This window comes from Porites lutea, chromosome 11, assembly GCF_958299795.1.
Source record: "Porites lutea chromosome 11, jaPorLute2.1, whole genome shotgun sequence".
NCBI lineage: Eukaryota > Metazoa > Cnidaria > Anthozoa > Scleractinia > Poritidae > Porites > Porites lutea.
In genome coordinates this window covers 17,426,121-17,444,031 of record NC_133211.1, presented here as the reverse complement: position 1 = coordinate 17,444,031, position 17,911 = coordinate 17,426,121, and the positions used below count along the sequence as shown (strand labels likewise).

At 38.8% G+C, this 17,911-nt stretch overlaps 2 protein-coding genes across 2 annotated transcripts; one reads left to right on the top strand and one right to left on the bottom strand.

Annotated features, from left to right (window-relative positions):
* Positions 1-1,441: 1,441 nt before the first annotated feature.
* On the top strand, positions 1,442-5,631 carry LOC140951915 (uncharacterized). The gene is made up of 4 exons (XM_073401290.1): positions 1,442-1,965; positions 3,054-3,178; positions 4,015-4,130; positions 4,745-5,631. The coding sequence occupies exons 1-4, from the start codon at positions 1,672-1,674 to the stop codon at positions 4,855-4,857; spliced, it is 648 nt and encodes a 215-aa protein (XP_073257391.1). The 5' UTR covers positions 1,442-1,671; the 3' UTR covers positions 4,858-5,631.
* A 727-nt stretch (positions 5,632-6,358) lies between these two features.
* On the bottom strand, positions 6,359-7,426 carry LOC140952582 (uncharacterized). Its single transcript, XM_073402009.1, has one exon. It carries the CDS (start codon positions 7,246-7,248, stop codon positions 6,412-6,414), a length of 837 nt encoding a protein of 278 aa, XP_073258110.1. The 5' UTR covers positions 7,249-7,426; the 3' UTR covers positions 6,359-6,411.
* Between the last annotated feature and the right edge of the window lie 10,485 nt (positions 7,427-17,911).

Below are 17,911 nucleotides of genomic sequence, written 5' to 3'. Positions count from 1 at the left end.
CTGGGGAAGGTTGAACGGTCACATTTATATAATCTGTGTGGTTTGCTTGTGGTGGCTATTCCAAAAAAGCGTCCTGTTTCCCGGCGACCTATAAAGGTGACCAAAGAGCAACTAATCGAGAAGGAATATCAGATGCACGAACGAAATCATTGCCATCGTTATCATTACAGGCCGTATTAAACTTGGATGCCTTGAACAAGAGAGGAAGAAGCAGGAACTGCAGGATACCTAGCCTTTTGCATTGTTTTGCTCTCGCAGGCTACGGTACAGAACACCGTGGCGTTGCAGAAACTTTTCTTTGCATATATATTGTTTTTTTAGTGGGTATTGTTCATTTTCTTGTTAATCTTTTAGTGTTCCGTTACTGCGTTTACAGTTTCTATAGAAACTGAAACACTACGCAGTCATACTCTGGCTGTGTGATAGTGCCACTGGTTAATTCCTGTAAAATTACAGTGTTTGTATGGGGTAAAGTTGCGCTCCTAAAATTTGTAGGAAATACCAAATAAAAGTCACTGACACTTACTCAAGCTCTTGTTGTTTTCCTTAATGCTCACACGAAGTTTCATGATAATTTGCTCAAATTTACCCTCCATACAATAAAATATCAAGGTAGGTGTTACGAGATGAACTCTAAGCCGCCATCGCTCCTCCCCCCCCCCCCCTCCCCCTCAAATTCGAACTGATAAATAAACACGCTAGGCTCTTAGACATTGGACTGCCCCAGATATCGAAACCAATGAAACTTACCCAACAAGAGAAACGAACCTAACAACTCGAAGAAGAGAAACCAAAAATGGCCGAAAATACTTGCTCCGAAGAGGCTGAGCCACCACAAACCAGCACTGTACTAAGTCAACTTCACCCACGGCTCCCTGGGTGTCCTATTGGACTTCACTAGCGTTCATCAAACTGAATCGCGAGACGCCAAAACAAAACCCATGCAGGCGCCAGAATTAATTTTGTAACTCTCTAAAAACTTTAAAGTATCCCATTTTTTAAAAAAATAACCGGAGTGACGAAAAGTGTGGTGCACGTGCCAAGTAAAAAAAAAATTGGGAAACGTATGAGTTTTCCCCTGGCGCGTGGCCATGATGGGAAGAGCTTCAAGAGTAAAAGGCGCGGTCGCTCTTCCCTTCCCTTTCCCTCTCTCCCCAGCCTCGTGGCACAAAGCGTGATCCCAGTGGAAGAGAGAGGAACACAGGGGCGGTGTTGATTGAATCGAAACGTTTTCGATGTCCCCTGCCCCTTATACCTTCAGTCACATTGGCAGAAATTTCAATAGACCTCCCCCGCTCCAAACAAAAAAAACTCTCCATGCCTCCCCTCTATATTTTTGCCCAATCCCATAATTTGATTCGTGACGTCACATTTCAAACCCGGCTCTGCAGTTTACAACGCTAAAAAAATCTGTTAAATGAGGCATAAGGTTAGGTCCAACGCACGTAAATGAAGTGGTATGAGGTGGACGGGTACTCTGCAATTTAATACTCCGAGGAGATAAAACTATCCCGTGATTAGCTGCCTTGGGTCTCCGTGGCCAAAAACATGCCGCGATGTTGCTGACTCAAGTCGAGTCATGGGCATGACTCGCGCGTGATGTTGTTATTTGCATATAAATGCGGGCAACAAACATAAAGTGAATGTATTCTTATTGAAGGGCACGGTGACATGGAACGAGACCGTTTTGCTTTGGCCGGGCATTTGTTGCTTTTTGCAGCACTTATCTCTGCTGTAAGATCACAAATTCCACTGCCCAAACATCCATTAGGTTTTGTGTACCAGGGAGGTGAGTCCAGCGCTCCCATTCATCTCACAGCTTTTGTAGATCTGACCTGTCCAGACTGCAAACAGGCATGGCCGACGGTGAAAAAGATTGCAGATATGTACGGGCCTAAAGTTGTGCAGTTTACGTTGCAGCTCTTTCCGTTACCGTATCACACAAATGCATTTATCGCTGCTCAGGTGAGTTTACGCTTTGACTTGAAATCCTGTCCCTGTCAGATAATAATCGATGCTCCAAAAAAATGTATGTGTCGACTGCCAACACCAGTTTGCTTGGCAGCTTTGTACATGGTATATTTCTGTGGATGAAACAATTCTTGGGGAGATACCTTCTTTCTCTGAGGTAAAGCCCAATTCAGCCCCATTCTAGTCACTTTCTTGGAAATGTAAATTACGTAATCAATTCCGTTATCCCTACTTCAATAATGTACTTACTTAAGGCTTTTCTTGAATGAGCAATACCCGCAGTTAAGTATTACACTTAGAAGCAAAGACAGGCCTGATCGTTTTTATTGCAAGTAGTCATTTGTGTGTAAACTCCATTTGCATGCAAAAAATTCTGCAAGGCACCACGCATTTTTGGCACCATGCTTGCAAGTTTTGGGCACCGCACTTGCGATTACCGACGTGTAAATGCATCAGTACCCCAGCTTTTGGGGTTGCTGAGACTACGTCACGGAGATAGTTGCGGTATGGCATAAATAGCAGTTATGTTGGTGAGGTGCATGGTGCTTTTTGAACTAAAAATCTGACAGTAAAGAATCACAGCTTGATTTTTCAGCCATTTCCAGTAAAGATACAAATGGAACAAAAGAAGTGCAAAATTGTTACCATTCCCAGGTGACAAAAACATCATTTTGAGTTGTATGAATGGGTATAGGACCAAGAGGGTGGTGGAAATTAAGCCTATAATGAGTAGTCAGCCATTGGACTGTGGATTGCAGACTGCAGACCAAGGTTAAAATGAAGACCAAATGTAGACTGCACAAGTCTGAGAGTAAAATGCAGGGTAAACATAGGCTCAAAATGTAGAATAAGGACTAACCAACTGATAAGCATAACACTGTGTACTTGTTATTGAGAGCAAACCTCAGAAGTATGCAAATATATTGAAAATTAAAGCTGTCCCATTCTAGTAAATGTTCTTTTGAGAAAATTATTCCATTTTTGTGTTCAGCTTTCTTCCTAGTCTTGGAAGCTTTGGAAAAAAACCTTTTTTTCTTCTTTACTTGATTCACTAAAGACCTTTTCTCGTTTCCTGCTTTCAGAGTGTCTACACCGTGGAAGCCTTTAACTCATCTCTTGTTATCAGCTGGATGAACGTCATATTTGATAACCAAGAACAACTGTACAATTTTCAGACAATGGACAAAGACAGATATGATGTGATCAAGTAAGTGTGATCAAAGTCTTGGGTAATTAAACCAACTGACTGATTAAAACAAATTAGTTATTAAAACCCTTATGTAACTGGTTAATTGTTAACGATAAAACTTTCTATGGCCTCTCCCCCTGCCCCCAGGTCTTTGCCCTCTCCCCTGAAGCAGGCAACTCCTTGGGCATTTGAACTTTAAAAGTCTGAGTTGTTTAATTTCCATTCCCTAGTCCCGAAAATAAGTGCCTCACTGTCATACAACCTTATTTCAAGGGTTGTCTCCTACTTTGTTCCACACAGACAGGCAGGAGAGAAGACAGAGAGGGCTGGGAATGAGGTTGACTGTCAAAATGTCAAACACCCTGCCATTTAAAAGTGGCAACTGCGACAGCAAATTAAACACAAATGATTCACATACATATTGTCAAAGCCCTTCCTCTCTGGCACTGAATTTCTCCAACTTTACCCTATGTTTTCCATCAAGGTACAAAATGATTATTGGTAATATTATAGTGTAATAATGGTTACCTTGGCCACTATCCAAAAGTTTGTCAATTTCAGCTTTTGAATGGCAGTCAAGCCTTTTAAGTGACTTAAAAGGTTGGGTGCCCTGAATATGGGGACTGAGTTTCCTTTATCCTACAATCTTAACAAAAAAGAACTTTACATAGGTATCTAATACAGTTTTTGAAAATGTTGCCAGAGCCAGGGGTACAAGTTTATTGATGTTATTATTTTATGCTGTTGACTGTCCTAGTAAGGATAATGTATCTTTTTGAATGAATGTTACATATTGAATGAGTGAGTGAGTGAAAATATGTTTCTGTACACTGTACCTGTTTATCCTATTTTAGCATTATTTCTGATCTGGGAAGTAAGCTTAAAATTGACAAATCAGTCATCAAGGATGGTCTTTCCAATACTAAATTTGATGAGAGTACAAGAATTTCATGGAAACATGGCTGTTCAAGTGAGTATTCTTTTAAATTTGCATAGCACTATTTAATAGATTATTGTAGTCTCCAAAACAAACAAAAGTCATGCAAGTTTCTCTAAGGAAGAGTGGGGACATAGTGTGTTATTTATATGCATTATTTTATAGATCAAAATGGCTAAATATTGGCCTCATATTCTATGTCAAAGAAAAACGAAAAAAAGAACAAGTCAACTCCAAAATAAGGAATGGCTGAATATTTAATTATTTAATATTCAGCTACCTTGTCTAAACAATTTTGGTCAATATAAGATATATTTTATGGCCAAAAGTAAAATATATCTCTGAGGTCCAGAGTGGCAAGATAGACCCATCTTCTCTGATTGGCTAACCAATCAGAACAAAGGATTTGCATCATCTTATCATCTTATGCACTCGCACAACCAGCCCATATAACAACAATATCTTTTTTTTACTATTTTAAAGTTGGGGTGTATTTTGAATTTAAATCAGCTGTAGAAGAATTAATATGTAAATGTTTTATGTTTTGCTCCTGTAGATTGGCTTTTGTTTCTTGCTGAGTGCCAAAGATGTTTGTTGTTATTTGTTGCTTAATTTTAAATAACAATGTCCTGTCTGTATTATTTTAGGGGCAGTCTCTGGCACTCCATTCTTTTTTATAAATGATATTTTTGTCAGTGAAGCTTCAGCTAGTTGGACTGTGGAGGACTGGAAGAAACTCATAGATCCACTGTTGAAATGATAGATGGTTAATTCATTTCCTGCACATGTATATGAAGTATCTATTGATAATTCATAATGTTATGAATTAAATAATAGATCAGAAACTCATAATTTGCTGCATAGGTTTAAATATATTATGACAAGTTGTGTTTAATTTTTTGAAATAATTATTTAACATTTTATTTGTCATAATAAAATGCTTTTTACCAACAGAAAACTACCTACTCGTTTAAAGAAGCTAAAGAGTAGTTAATTGTATCAGCAACGTTCCTACCTAGTGGCCTAGCTTCTACACCTAATTGCAATTACGTTATCTTGGAAAAATGCTATAGTAAGGTTTAATCAGAACATCATCGCAAATTAATGAATTATACAATGTTGTTTACTACAAGAATTCTAAAACCTAAGATCACAAGCAAATCTTTTAAAAACAGGGACTGGGTTACAATAATGATGATAATATCGAATTACAAACAATTCCAAAACGATTTCTAATAAAATAATAAATATTATATGAAAAAAGAAAATTGTCATACATGCAACTATTTGATCTATGCAGACTAATGAGTTAAAGTTAAGATTGCAGTTGGAAAGAAACTACGAATAATTATTAGTCTTTCAGTCCTGTATATAGGCATCGTATAGTTCTCTCCATTTCTCGTATAATGTACACAAACCCTCGTCTTAGGAATATGTTTAGAGGGTGGTCCCCCTTTTTGAAATCTTTTTGAAATCTGAAGGTGCTCACGCATAGTTCACAGCGTCTTTAGTCTAATCTAGGTAACTTAAGAAAATGAAGAGCTTCTCTGTATGAAAGCGCACACCTAATGCGTTTAAATGATAAGGAAAAAAGAAAAAAGCCAAATAGGAATTAATTAGGCTTACTAAAAAACCTTGCAAATGTTGCAAATTGATGAATCGTAGAGTAGTTTGTTAGTGTGCCTAATTAATTCCTATGTGGCTTTTTACATTTTCCTTCTTTCCTTTTTGCATGTTTTCATTGACAGTATTATTGTCATAAGGTGCATATAGCGTTTAATAATATGTTAATATGTGCAAAGATTTGTGAAATTATTGAGTAGTTGCAATATTTCTATTTCCATGCCCGTTGTTCAAACGTCGGTTAGTTTCCTTTTCTCTCAATCATCATTTCCTGAACTATGACCGTAAAGGTAATATCGCTAGTGTACAGAGTAATTTATAGCCTGCATTACAGGCGCTTGAAAGTGATATGGGCGTAAGAAAGAACGGGCTTAATGTGTGTACTGTACGGCCAGGGCAAAAAAGTGGTTATTTTCACCAGCCGCGTTGCTATTACCAGTGGTTGAAGTGCTAATCCATCGTTAGTTATAGACGCGCACAGGTTACTTTTATAAACCGCGCTCAACCGTGACTCCGCCGCCTTTTTTTCAAAGAAAACTGATCCCGGCCCAACACCGTCGGGTGTTGAGTTGACAGATCATGTGACCCGTATCATTTTTAAATCACCCGTTCTTAAATGATGTCATCTATAAGGAAAAAAGAAACTTGAATTTTGCTTTCCTAAATATACATACTTCTCTGATTTCGCGATTTAGTCCCATTCGGGTTCTTGATCTTTGAGTCCGGTTACCACAGATTTTCTCAAGCCGATAAAAGACATATTGTTTTCAATTTCAGAGGCAAAGTGAATGGTCTTGTTACTAGTCCGCCCTGTAAATTGCTGGGACTGCGCTTTGAAACTTCTCTGGTTTGATGAAGACGATGACGATGATGATGGGGAGGAAGGTTTATTCAAAGATATATCGACTCCCCCTGATTCGCTGCTTAGTGTTGTTTCGTCTTTCGTCACATGCATTTTAAGTTTCCCGGCATTTCCAGCCACGTGAAATCCACTGTATTTCACTTCTGATTTTTTATTTGCTGTTAGATCCTTCTGATGACTTCTAGCAAAGATCTTCTTCTCTTTTTTTAAAGGTAGAAGAGAAGAGCCATTCTTTTTAAACATCTTTCTCCTTCTGTTTCTCAGTTTCAACCCATGTAACCTTTTTGAATGAGCTATCCTCTTCTTCCAATTCCTCCTGGTTTTGCCTTTTTTTGTTTTGAGGATAGCAGATTTTTTAAAACTTATGGTGTGCCATCCGGGTTGTGTTACGTGTACGATTGGTTTGTCTGACTTGAGAACTGGGTAATCAGCCGTGCCTGGTTTGACAACAACTTGGACCGAGTCCGCTTGTGCTGTCACTTTCGCAAGATCTTTTGTTGCTGAGATTTTTAAATCCCCAGATTTATCCTCAACTTGAAAATGCGCCTTTTGGCCTGTGCTGTCAGCGGAAAATGTTGTAGACAAGAAAAGTGGCATGAAAACTGCAAGAGTCTTTAGAGTCTTGCAAGCGGTACACAGAGAAAATATTCCATGAAATCTGTTCATCTTGGGTGGCTGAGCTAAGTGCTCCAAAAGCAATATTTGAAGGCGGCGTTAACACGTTTGTTTGCAAAACGTCGATAAATAATTTATTTAATTGTCTGTGCTTTAAAATATCACCACGATTTAACAACAGATTCCTTGAGCTTGAAGAACTGTAGCAAAGGAGTAGTACACTGCGTATAAACTAAGTTCAATTTGAGGTGCTTGATATCGTGTGATATAAATAAGATTTGATTTTTTTTGAAGGAAGTTTTATTAAATGAACTAATAAATGTTTTAACCACCAGCCGAGTTTTTGACTGGTGCTCACTGTTAAGGTGTGTTTTCATTCACATGTTTCTGCCCTCTTCTTGGCTTCAGTTCTGTAGACCACTTTAATTAAGATGTCAATTCTTTAATTACAAGCGACTAAACAGGCAAGTTTAACTTCGTTGTAATCATACCCTGCGAGCAGAGGCTACATTTTGACCGACGTAAACTCTTTCACTCCACTGCATGTTTGTTTAGTTTTTCTCGGCATTTTCACACTTCACTGACCAACAGCTTGCAATAATATTATTGTTATTATTTTTTAAGGAATGTAAAAACATAATCTACCCACACTAACTTAGTGAAACATATACAAACGTGATGGTAAAAGTCAAACTATATCTGCGGATCGAAGACATTGATGCTTTTTCTGTTTCAATATTTATGTTATGGACAGGTTGTTTTACTATCTTATTGACCTCTTCCAATTCAATTATTTTATCACCCGTCTCCTACAAGTTCTCCCGATGGCAATAATTCTCTGTCAGCACCGTTCTTTGAAGTTCGAAGCTATTGTTGCTTCTTTTTGTATCCTCATCGCTTTAGTACACATATTAGCGGTACAATCTTCCCCAATCCCACAGGACAGCGGCACTTTTCAGAAACCACATTTTCAGGTATTAAAAGGTGTATTCTTTAGTAGGTACCAATCAGTTTAAATTGGCGAAAACGCGCGGGCGGGCTGGGTCGTGGAGGGGCCGTGGGGAAATTTCCAGTTTTTTGTTTTTGTTTTTACTTTTTAAAACTGAATTTTGAAAGCTTGTAATTACTGAGTCAACCTCTGATATATCATAGTAAAAGACCTTAGACTTTAACAGTTTTTTACAAGCAAAATTTGACAGGTAAGGGTTGGGATTGTCACGCTTCGGATGTCTTTATCAGCTTGTTAATTCTTCGGGGAGAAAAATGATGGCGCGGTGGTGAGAGGACTTTCGGTCCGGGTACACATCCGGGCGTCGACGCCATATGTGAGTTGAGTTTGTTGTTGGTCACGCTGTCCCTTGCTCCGAGAGGTTTCTCCGATTTCTCTCCTATAAAACCATGAACATTTTCAAATTCAGGAATGGTGGACGAAGAACAACTATGTGGATGGGCTACCTCTAAATCGTCAGTCACTCGCAGGAAACAAGCAAAAAGGCTACAGGACTAACTGCATGGACGGCATGTTTTGAACAAATCGTTGTTGAATGAAATTTTCACCACATGCGAAAACAGAAAGTTTTGGAAATTACGCGTATCCTCAGTAAATTAGCAAATTCAAACTGCCGTGAAAATGCGTGTGTGCTTTTTATACAATGAGATATACGTCAGCTCACTGTTCCACAGAGTTCAAGACAGAAATGCGGGGTATCCTAAATCTCTTTTTCTCCTTTTTTGTGCGCAATAACGACCATACACATCTTTAAACTCGAAGAAACTAGATCTGTGCATTTTGCATGACTTAGGGCGCTTCCCAAAAGTCAGAACAGGCCGGTCGGATTATGGCCTAACAATCTCTTGGGCCGAACCAGTCATTTTGACAATGAAATGGCCTTTTTCCAGGAGTGCTTCTTTTTTTATGAAAACCCATCTCCTTCCTACATACTATTTAAGATTTGATTGATCTGACTGGATAGTTTTGATTAAAAGTGAGATTCTCATTGCGAAGGGAATGGACTGGCTAGTTAGTTCTGACAAATGGAAAGCGCTCTTAAATTGTTTCCTTAATTTAATGGAATAAAAAATGGCCATGATTTCTTTTACAGACCGTTTCCGCATTCATGTGAACAAAGGCACCAACTTGAAGCTCGGGTGGACAAAATACAATGATTGGTATGAAACTATCTACCCGAGCCTCGACCTCATTTCTTTGTGTTTGCTCACCGGAGCAGAATGCGGGAAGGGAATTGGCAACTGGCAACTGATTTTGTCAGTCGCCGTTTTCCCCCCTGGACACCATCCCACCAATCCTTACTCGGCCCTTGCAAAGATGACGGGTGTAGTGTGAGAAAGGTCTTTTTAAAGATGATGTCATCATATCTGCAGCCTGGATAAGTAGGAGATGTTGCTCATGGGTTTAGTCACGATATGCCCCTGGCTAAGTAGCCTGAGAAATCGTCCGTTGTTTCGCTGTTTTCCACCGGTTTCCCCGCGAAACGACGTCCGAGGAACGAGCGTAGAAATTGCATACTTACATGACGTGTCACTAGCCAGATCTGGAAAGTGCTTCTGATTGGTCCTGCTGCGAGGGAAATTTGCCTTAACCTATCAGAAGCACAAATAAGATATGGGAATACACACTTCATCGAATCAGTATGGAATTCCTGCAGCTTCCTGCAATCGTTCCGTCGCAAAATGTGGGCTATTTTCTCGGGCTACTGGCTTAGAAGAGTTATGGATCTAATGAAAAATGTTTTCTTGTTAGGCCCGTAAGAATGTAAAAAATTTTTTGTCAGGTAGAACATAAAGCTGGTGTATTATCAATCACAGCTACAAAGGATAAAGCAGACGTGGACGTGAAGTCGGACACAATTCGTCTACTCGTAAAACCAGGAGATAAACAATACCCTGTTGGTCAAGAACCGGAAGTAAAGACAGTTCATGTGGAACACAACTGCTGCCTTCCACAAATTTCTCCACTCATTGGTTAGCTTCTTATTGGGGGAACGGTTCATCGCAGTGTTCTCCCGGCATGAGATGGGGATGGGAAACTTTTAACCGCCGACAGGGCTGGTACTCTAGATATATAAGTATGTACCGTGAGAAAGGGTGTGAGGTAAATAGTTCAGGTAATATATCAAGCATGAAGACGTAGTGTTTCATCACCAAATGAAGCACTGAGAAGAGCGTTGAAAATTCGACGCGCAGCGGAGTAGTTTTGACGAACTTCGAGGTGTTTCATCTGGTGATGAAACACTGTGTCAAATGCTTGATATTACTTCTCAAACAAAATGATTTAAGAAGGAGTAATTAAGGATGCAAAAATGAGCAGTTTTTCATCTCATTTCCAAAAATTTAATTTCCTTTGTATTTTCTTTATAAAATATTAATGAGTTTGAGAAAGTTATTTGCACAACCTAAATTCTCTGTTAAGAACTGAACTACCAGTTAAAGTACATTGATTACCCAAACCTAATCACGCAATTCTGTGTTAACGGTTTTTCCTTTAATAGTACTCATTTTTTAATAAAACTTTGGGAAGACGCTAACTTATTCTAAATAAACACGGTGCCGTTTGGGAGTTATGTTTTTGACTTACATGTACGTGTATTGCATTTACCACACGCTTACAATCTACAATCCTACAACCATGGACAAAAGTCTTGGGACACTTTTGCATTTCTGGGGCGTTTTCCAATTGACACAGGTCCAACCCCTTCCCTCAGCATACAAACAATGTTGGACGCGTGTATCCAGAATTTTTTCCGAGTTTCAACTTTGTATAGGGTGGGGGGGGGGGGGGGGGGGGGAGGAAGAACTGCCCGAAAATTTTGAAAAGGATACAATGTTTTAAGAGGGAACCGAGAAATGACGGAAACATATGAATATTGCAGTACTGTCCCAAGGACTTTTGTCCGGGATTGTAGCTCAGTATTATGGTGACTAAATAGTTCTTAGTTTGCCGAGGTAAACACACAGTTTTCGTAGATAAACCACTGATATTGATGAAAAGTGCCAGTAACTTACATTAAATAAAATGGTTCCATGTAAGTACTGAAGATTAAAGTTTACAATTTATTCTTTGGCCGATAAGCGACGGCCCCTAAATCAAATTCTGCATGGTACGCATGGTTAAAATTTTAATTTATTTTTTTAAAATGCCAATTGCCAAAACGACTGGGGGCTTCTTGGCCCCTGCCCTTCTGCTAGCCAACGAACAAATAGTTATGCTCTGCGACGTCGCTGTATGGTGTTGTTTGTTGTAATATGCCTCATACTCACCCCCCGGAATTCCCACTTGAACAAGAACTATACCGGCCGGCCCACTGTGTTAGGCCATCTTCTCTTGGCACGACAGAGCCTCATAATTTAAAGGGATGTTAAGTAAACCCCTAAATTAGAGCGGTTTTCATTTGAGTGTCGAAAAGTAATTGGTTTTGCACTTTCTACTCGATGCGATTGGCTTAAAAGATTCGCGCCACCTTTTCATCCAATCAGAAGTAAAACCAAAGCCAATTGTGACGCGCTCGCATGCATTTTCCCGCGCTTTGCGTCAGCCACATGTAATTACTTCGAGTTTTGATTGGTTCAATGTATTGTCTGTGTCCTATGTGATTGGCCAGAGTAATTACTTTGGTTTTGGTTTTACGACACTCAAACGAAAACCACTCTATAAAAGTTTCTTTGTAAGAACAACAACTACTGAGGTTTCGTCTGGGAACAAACGTATTAAATTCATTCGTAAGTTGTAAACGAGAGCAAATCAGCTGCGACTCAAGACTGCTTTCACCTGTCTTAAAACAAAGATCTCTCCGTGGCGAAAATGGGAGAGGAGAATGAAATTTCAACAGAGAACGAAAATAACTAAAGACCCTCTCTCAGTGTCTTCTCGTTTTTTTCATTCAGTGCCCTCAATTTGATAAGGTGTATCCTATATTCTCAGGAATCCTATAGTTCATGAGTCTCCGGCTCCTATGTAGGATTCCTTGCCATTACCATTGTTAATATTATAACATGAATTATTGAGAGTCAAGCCCCCTTTATCTTCTCTTGTTAGAGCATATTAAGTTGTTGAGTATTGTAATTTTATGAGGTTAAAGGCAAAATAAATGAATGAATGATAAATGAATGAATGAATAAATGAATAGATGAATAAAAATGAGAGAGAATCGTTCTCATTTAGTTGGTTTTCAAAAACTAAGAGACGAAACGGAACCCTTGGTGAAATCAATGCAACTAAATATGTATTATTTCCTGTAATGTTCACTCCTGAGCTAAAATGCGGCTCGCATGATACACTGCATCGACTGACTTCACTTTCACAAAATAAAAGTCAAAATTAGTCACGACATGCTATCTATAAATGACAAAAGTGCCAACAAGATTGATAAGAGTCACATTTATTGTATGAATTCTTAGCAAAACCCTTTTGTTAAATTAGTGGCTATAGCAAGGGAGGGCCAAACTGCATACAATAGCGTGAAGGCCGACCGCAAATGCAGGTATAAAACATACTTTAAATCGGTAATTAAAACGAAATATTTATACATTCAAAATATTTCTCCAGTTTAGAATCGACCGGCTAATTATTCGTAACACGCTCACGCACGCTGACCAAAATTGATAGAAGCGAGATAGTCGTTTGATAGCTGCCAGCGGTTGCACCACCAATCAGTGGGAAATTTTTTTTGCCACGCCGAGGACCAACTTTTTGCGTCTAACCGATCTTCGAAGGGTGAAATTGTCTTTGGGAAATTTTCATGGACAGGTAAAACAGGACAAAAGAATTCACTTTACAACAGAGCTATATTTCAACTTCATCCTCGTAGGTGTATAAGGTGCGAAAAAGTCATAGGTTTGTTTGCGCTCACATTTCGCTTTACACTTAAAACAATGTGTGGTTATTAGTCTTGTTTGCTTTCTTCCTGTTTGTATTGTTTGATTGATGGGTGGTATAACTAATTGCAATGCAAAACAGGGTTTATAAATGTTGTTCAGTTAACTTTAGATTTATATAGTGAGCAGTGCTGTTTGAGTGTAAGGTTGAGATCATTATTGAAGGTAAGGATAGATAAAACTAAGATTATTTCCACCTACATCTTCTCATTAACACTAACCTTAACTGCCCCTCAGCCATAAGTGAGGTAGTCGAGGGGTACCCATTTATTTTTCCCGGGTCTCTTAACGCTGGCAACAACGCACCGGTAAGGTCAGTGTAACTCCCGCTGGGGTAACAAAGTGAACTAAATTGACTCAATACATTTTAATGGCTAAAGCATCATAAAGCGACTGACCCCAGTTTATGCTCTTGATGTGGCATTTATTCTTTTATTAAAAAGTTGGAAATGATTCTGCCAATTGTTAATAGAAATATGACTATTAGGAAAAATACTTAGTTTCTTTCAGAAACTACGTTTTGGCGCCATGAAATTCCGCCAAATATAACGGATACTCTGGGATCGCGCATTCAATTTGTTTTAAAACCAGGTCTCCCGCGAATAGGCTTCGCCGAATGTACCAGGGAGTGGGCTGTGGTAGGAAGCCAACAGATTATACAATTTTTTTTTGTCCGCTTAATATTTTAGAGTTTTTGTAAAATTCATATCTAACCTCTGATTTATAATTACTGCAGCATGTATACGTTTTCGTCTTTGTCAAATTTAGACTTCAAATACAAGGGCGACGTCTGTATAAATTTCTCATGTTTACTCGCTAAATTAAACGCAAAGATCGGTTATATGTTCGATATAAATTTGCTTCTGGGGAAAACGTGACATACCATCTGCCCAAGGTGCATATGCTAAGCAACGCAAGGTGTGAGGTCACTGAGTTGTTAGCCTCCCAAAGGTGTCGGCGCGGCGAATTTTTCTTCCTTTCTGTTCAATTTCGGTAAATTTCTGGACTGTTTCTAACTCGATAACTGCAGTGGCTTTGACCGTACCTGGGGCTTAACCGGGTTTGAATTACTTTTATAAAATAACTAAGATAGTACGCGCGCTCTGATTGGCCGAGAGCAGTGTTTGCATGAGAGTATGTAAACATGGTTGAGGCGTCAAGTTGTTTGGCTTTTCGCGCGCTAATCACGCAAGCATCAAATTTGAAAAAGTTTTCGAGTTCAAAACTCGACAAGTTTACTTTATTTACCCATTCCTTCGTCGGCTGAAACATGGAAAATCGTTACAAAGAAGGTGAGTCAATTTTTCTTCGCTTAAGCTGACATTTTAAGCGAGAAAACTCCGTATTTTGCAAAGCATCTTTTTGCAAAACAAGAACTCATTACGCGTGCAAGACTTCGTGGACTAGATTTTGCGACTGGTAAGAATTTCTCTTTTAATCAGTGCCATACAAAGAGTTTTGCGTTTTTTTCTAGGGAAAGTTATTTTATAAAAGCAATAGAAAACTTTTTTCCTGTGTTTGCATAGCCTGATATAAACACTCGAGGCGTTGGGAGAATTCTCGACGGTTATGCAAACCCTCGACTTCGTCTCGGGTTTGCATAACTGTCTCGAATTCTCCCAACCCCTCTCGTGTTTATATCAGGTTATGCAAACACGGAAAACGTTTTCTATTGCTTAAATAGTGACGGGTAATATATCGCAAGAAAAAGTTTCTTAACTTCTTGGGTGTTAAGATTTAAAACAGCTCTGGTATAGTAATGTATGATAATGAGATTGAAACAGAGGGAAAAAAAATAAACCAAGGCGGTCAAATTGAAGTACAACATCCACATAAAATACACATAAAATCAGGGACTTATTAAAGTAACTTATTAAAGCCAACATCAGTCAAATATTTCATTGACACCTTGACTTCTTTGTTAACTTTGTAACACTTTTCTTTGTTCTTGTTCCTTTATTTAAGACTTTAAAAAAGTGCCTTTTGTCATTTGCCTTTTCAAACGAAGGTTCGATTTTCGACTGAAAATTTTTCTGTTTATAGTTTCTATCCAGAAATAATTTGCTTTTGGATTAATTTTTTCCGAATGATTGGCGGTTTTGTTAGGGTCTTTTTGCTTTCCTCTGCAACTATCAATTCCTCTTCCTTACTTTTTCCATCTATGCTTTAAACAATTTAGTACAGCTTTGATTTTAACGCAAAAATGAACAGATACATGAATTCTAGAGGCCCGAAGACGGACTTCGGCAAGGCTTAAAGAGTCGAGCCGGAATGTTCAAAAGATGTCTAGTATCAGTTGGAAAACCAATGCTCAGTGCAATGTTGTTAAGTTGCGGCTGAGCTTCGACGACGAGGCGCAACTTGTTGATGGACTTGGAACCTATTTCACTTAGCATGGTTAATTTCATCCTAGGTATCAAGATTGGAACTTTCTCTAACCTATTCCAATTCAAGAAACGTCGGACAGCTCTCTAACTGATGTAAACTATAGTGACAATAATATAAACATTATCAATTTGCATTGGTTCATTTCTGACTACTGATACTAATAATTTTAGATGCGTTTCTAGTAATTTCAGGACACTATAAAATTTAAAAATTTCAGGGGGGAACATGGCCCCGAACTCCTCTAACACATGCTCACCCTTACGGGCTCAGATTAGCCCCGCTAGTCTCAAACGTGCTCTGTACTCCATGAAAATTTTGTTATAGACATCATGGTTTACTCACTACCATCCTTTAAGCAAGTACAATGTAACATTTATACACTACACCGCACGCCGAGGAAGCTAAGAAACGCTGATGAATGACTTAAACGCAAGAAATTTCTAGAGTGCGGCGATTGGTATTGTTTCCTTTCTATTCTTGAAAATCACCAACGGTGACGGAGAGGGAGACAAAGATACCCGATGGCCCGCAGTGAAACTCAAATATTTACCATCACGCAAATTTTACGGATCAATTACCGTTTCTGGGAAACTGCCCACCTGCCCCTCCCCTAAGCAAACATTTTGCCCTAAATGAGAAGAAAGTGCTAATGTTGGCTTAAGGGAGGGGTAGGTGGGTAGTTTCCCAGAAACCTAAACTGCTTCAATTTTACTTCTATAACTTCCAAAGCTAAGCAATGAGTTGCTTATCAGTGACATCCTTCTGCGCAAGTGCGGCATCTTGATTTCTGTTCTGGCGAACGTTTTTTCAAGATTGGCTTTTGGTGAAGAAATCCTCTTCCATCGACCCTGAGACGCCCGAGAAAGCCATAGTATCAATATTCAAGAGCTATCTGGTCCAATTTGGAAGTTTTAAACGCCATATTTTGTATTTTTTGTACAAGCATTGTCGAGAAAATTCGAGGTCATTGAGGACAAGTGCGCGAAGCCAAGTTCGTTGTTGTCAGTGTTCCTACAAACGGATCACGTGTGGCGTGTAATGTGGTCATCTGGCTTTCATTTCTGTCTTTCTGCGCAAGTATTGTCCACATGACTTGAATAGGTGTTCAGTTCGTAAATGCACAACAATTCAAATGCATAACAAACGTACGAGAACGATGATTCATTTAAGTACAGTATTTATAGTCTATTCTTTTCGTCCAAGTGACATACCCTACCCCTCTCTGCAACCACTTGAAAATGTCCGGTCGCAGTTTGTTAACACATCAAAAGACGTAGAACCAGTGCAGTTATTGTGAAAGATATCCCTTGTTTGCCATTTTGTTGCCTTTTTAGACTTTTTTCTAAGTTCTGTAAATTGCTGTCGGTTGCTCTAACAACAGGCGTGTCGACAGCAGAAATACATCAGAAACGTTAACGGAGCCCCACATTGAAAACGGTAACGTGTTAGTGACACTTACAACAGAACAGGATTATAAAAAATCAGACAAAAATTGTTTATAGAAAAAAGAAGGCATAAAAATTATTAAAGAAAACGTTAACGTCCTCAAATTCTAAAACGATTAATTTAAGAGAACATGTGTTTTGTTTGTTTTTTTTTACTAAAATATTCATATTACATTTGCAACTATGCCACGACAAAATTAATGAGTCAAAATTGAATATTGGTTACTTCTTAATTAGAAACGTTCCTCAGAAGCGTTTTGCAAATAACTCATTTCCCATTTAGTAGCGTGTTTGCTTGTATTTCGACACTGCCTTCGCGGTTAGTTTGAAGAGTTGCGACGTCGCGTTTTACACCTTCAGTCGTTGCTTACTTAACTTTCCATAAAAAAATAGCGCGCTATATACTAGAATATTGAAAATGTAGATCATCCTATGATATTGAGAAAACATAATGGCCAATACAATTTTTATCGCCAACATGCATCTTATTTTTATAATGTTTATTCAGTTGTTGCATCTGTACTGTTCTCATTTCCACATATTAAGGTAACATTCATTCTTCTTGCTAAGAGTTGATTTTATCCCGAAGTAAGCGATCCAATCAGATCAGCACAACTGGTGAGTTTGCAGTATTTTATCTATTCTAGACTGGCACGGTTGTAATGTACGATTTTCCTGCATAATTCATTTCTAATCATAAATAGGAAGTGCAGGTTGAAGAATTTAATGAAAGACAATCATTGCAGTCACTTGGACGGAACTTTTCCATTTGCGAAAAGAAAGACTGAAAAAAAATCAGCCTTGCCAGGATTCAAACCCTTGACCTCTGCGATACCGGTGCAGTGCTCGTGGCCAAGTATACTAACAAGCCAACTGGGCAGAGGTCATTGAGTTGGGTCGCATATTTTTTTTTTTAAGTTAAATGAGGAGACTGGTCAACAGTAGGTGGAACATGATCGTCTGGGAGAGTGTGGTCCTAAATAGGACTT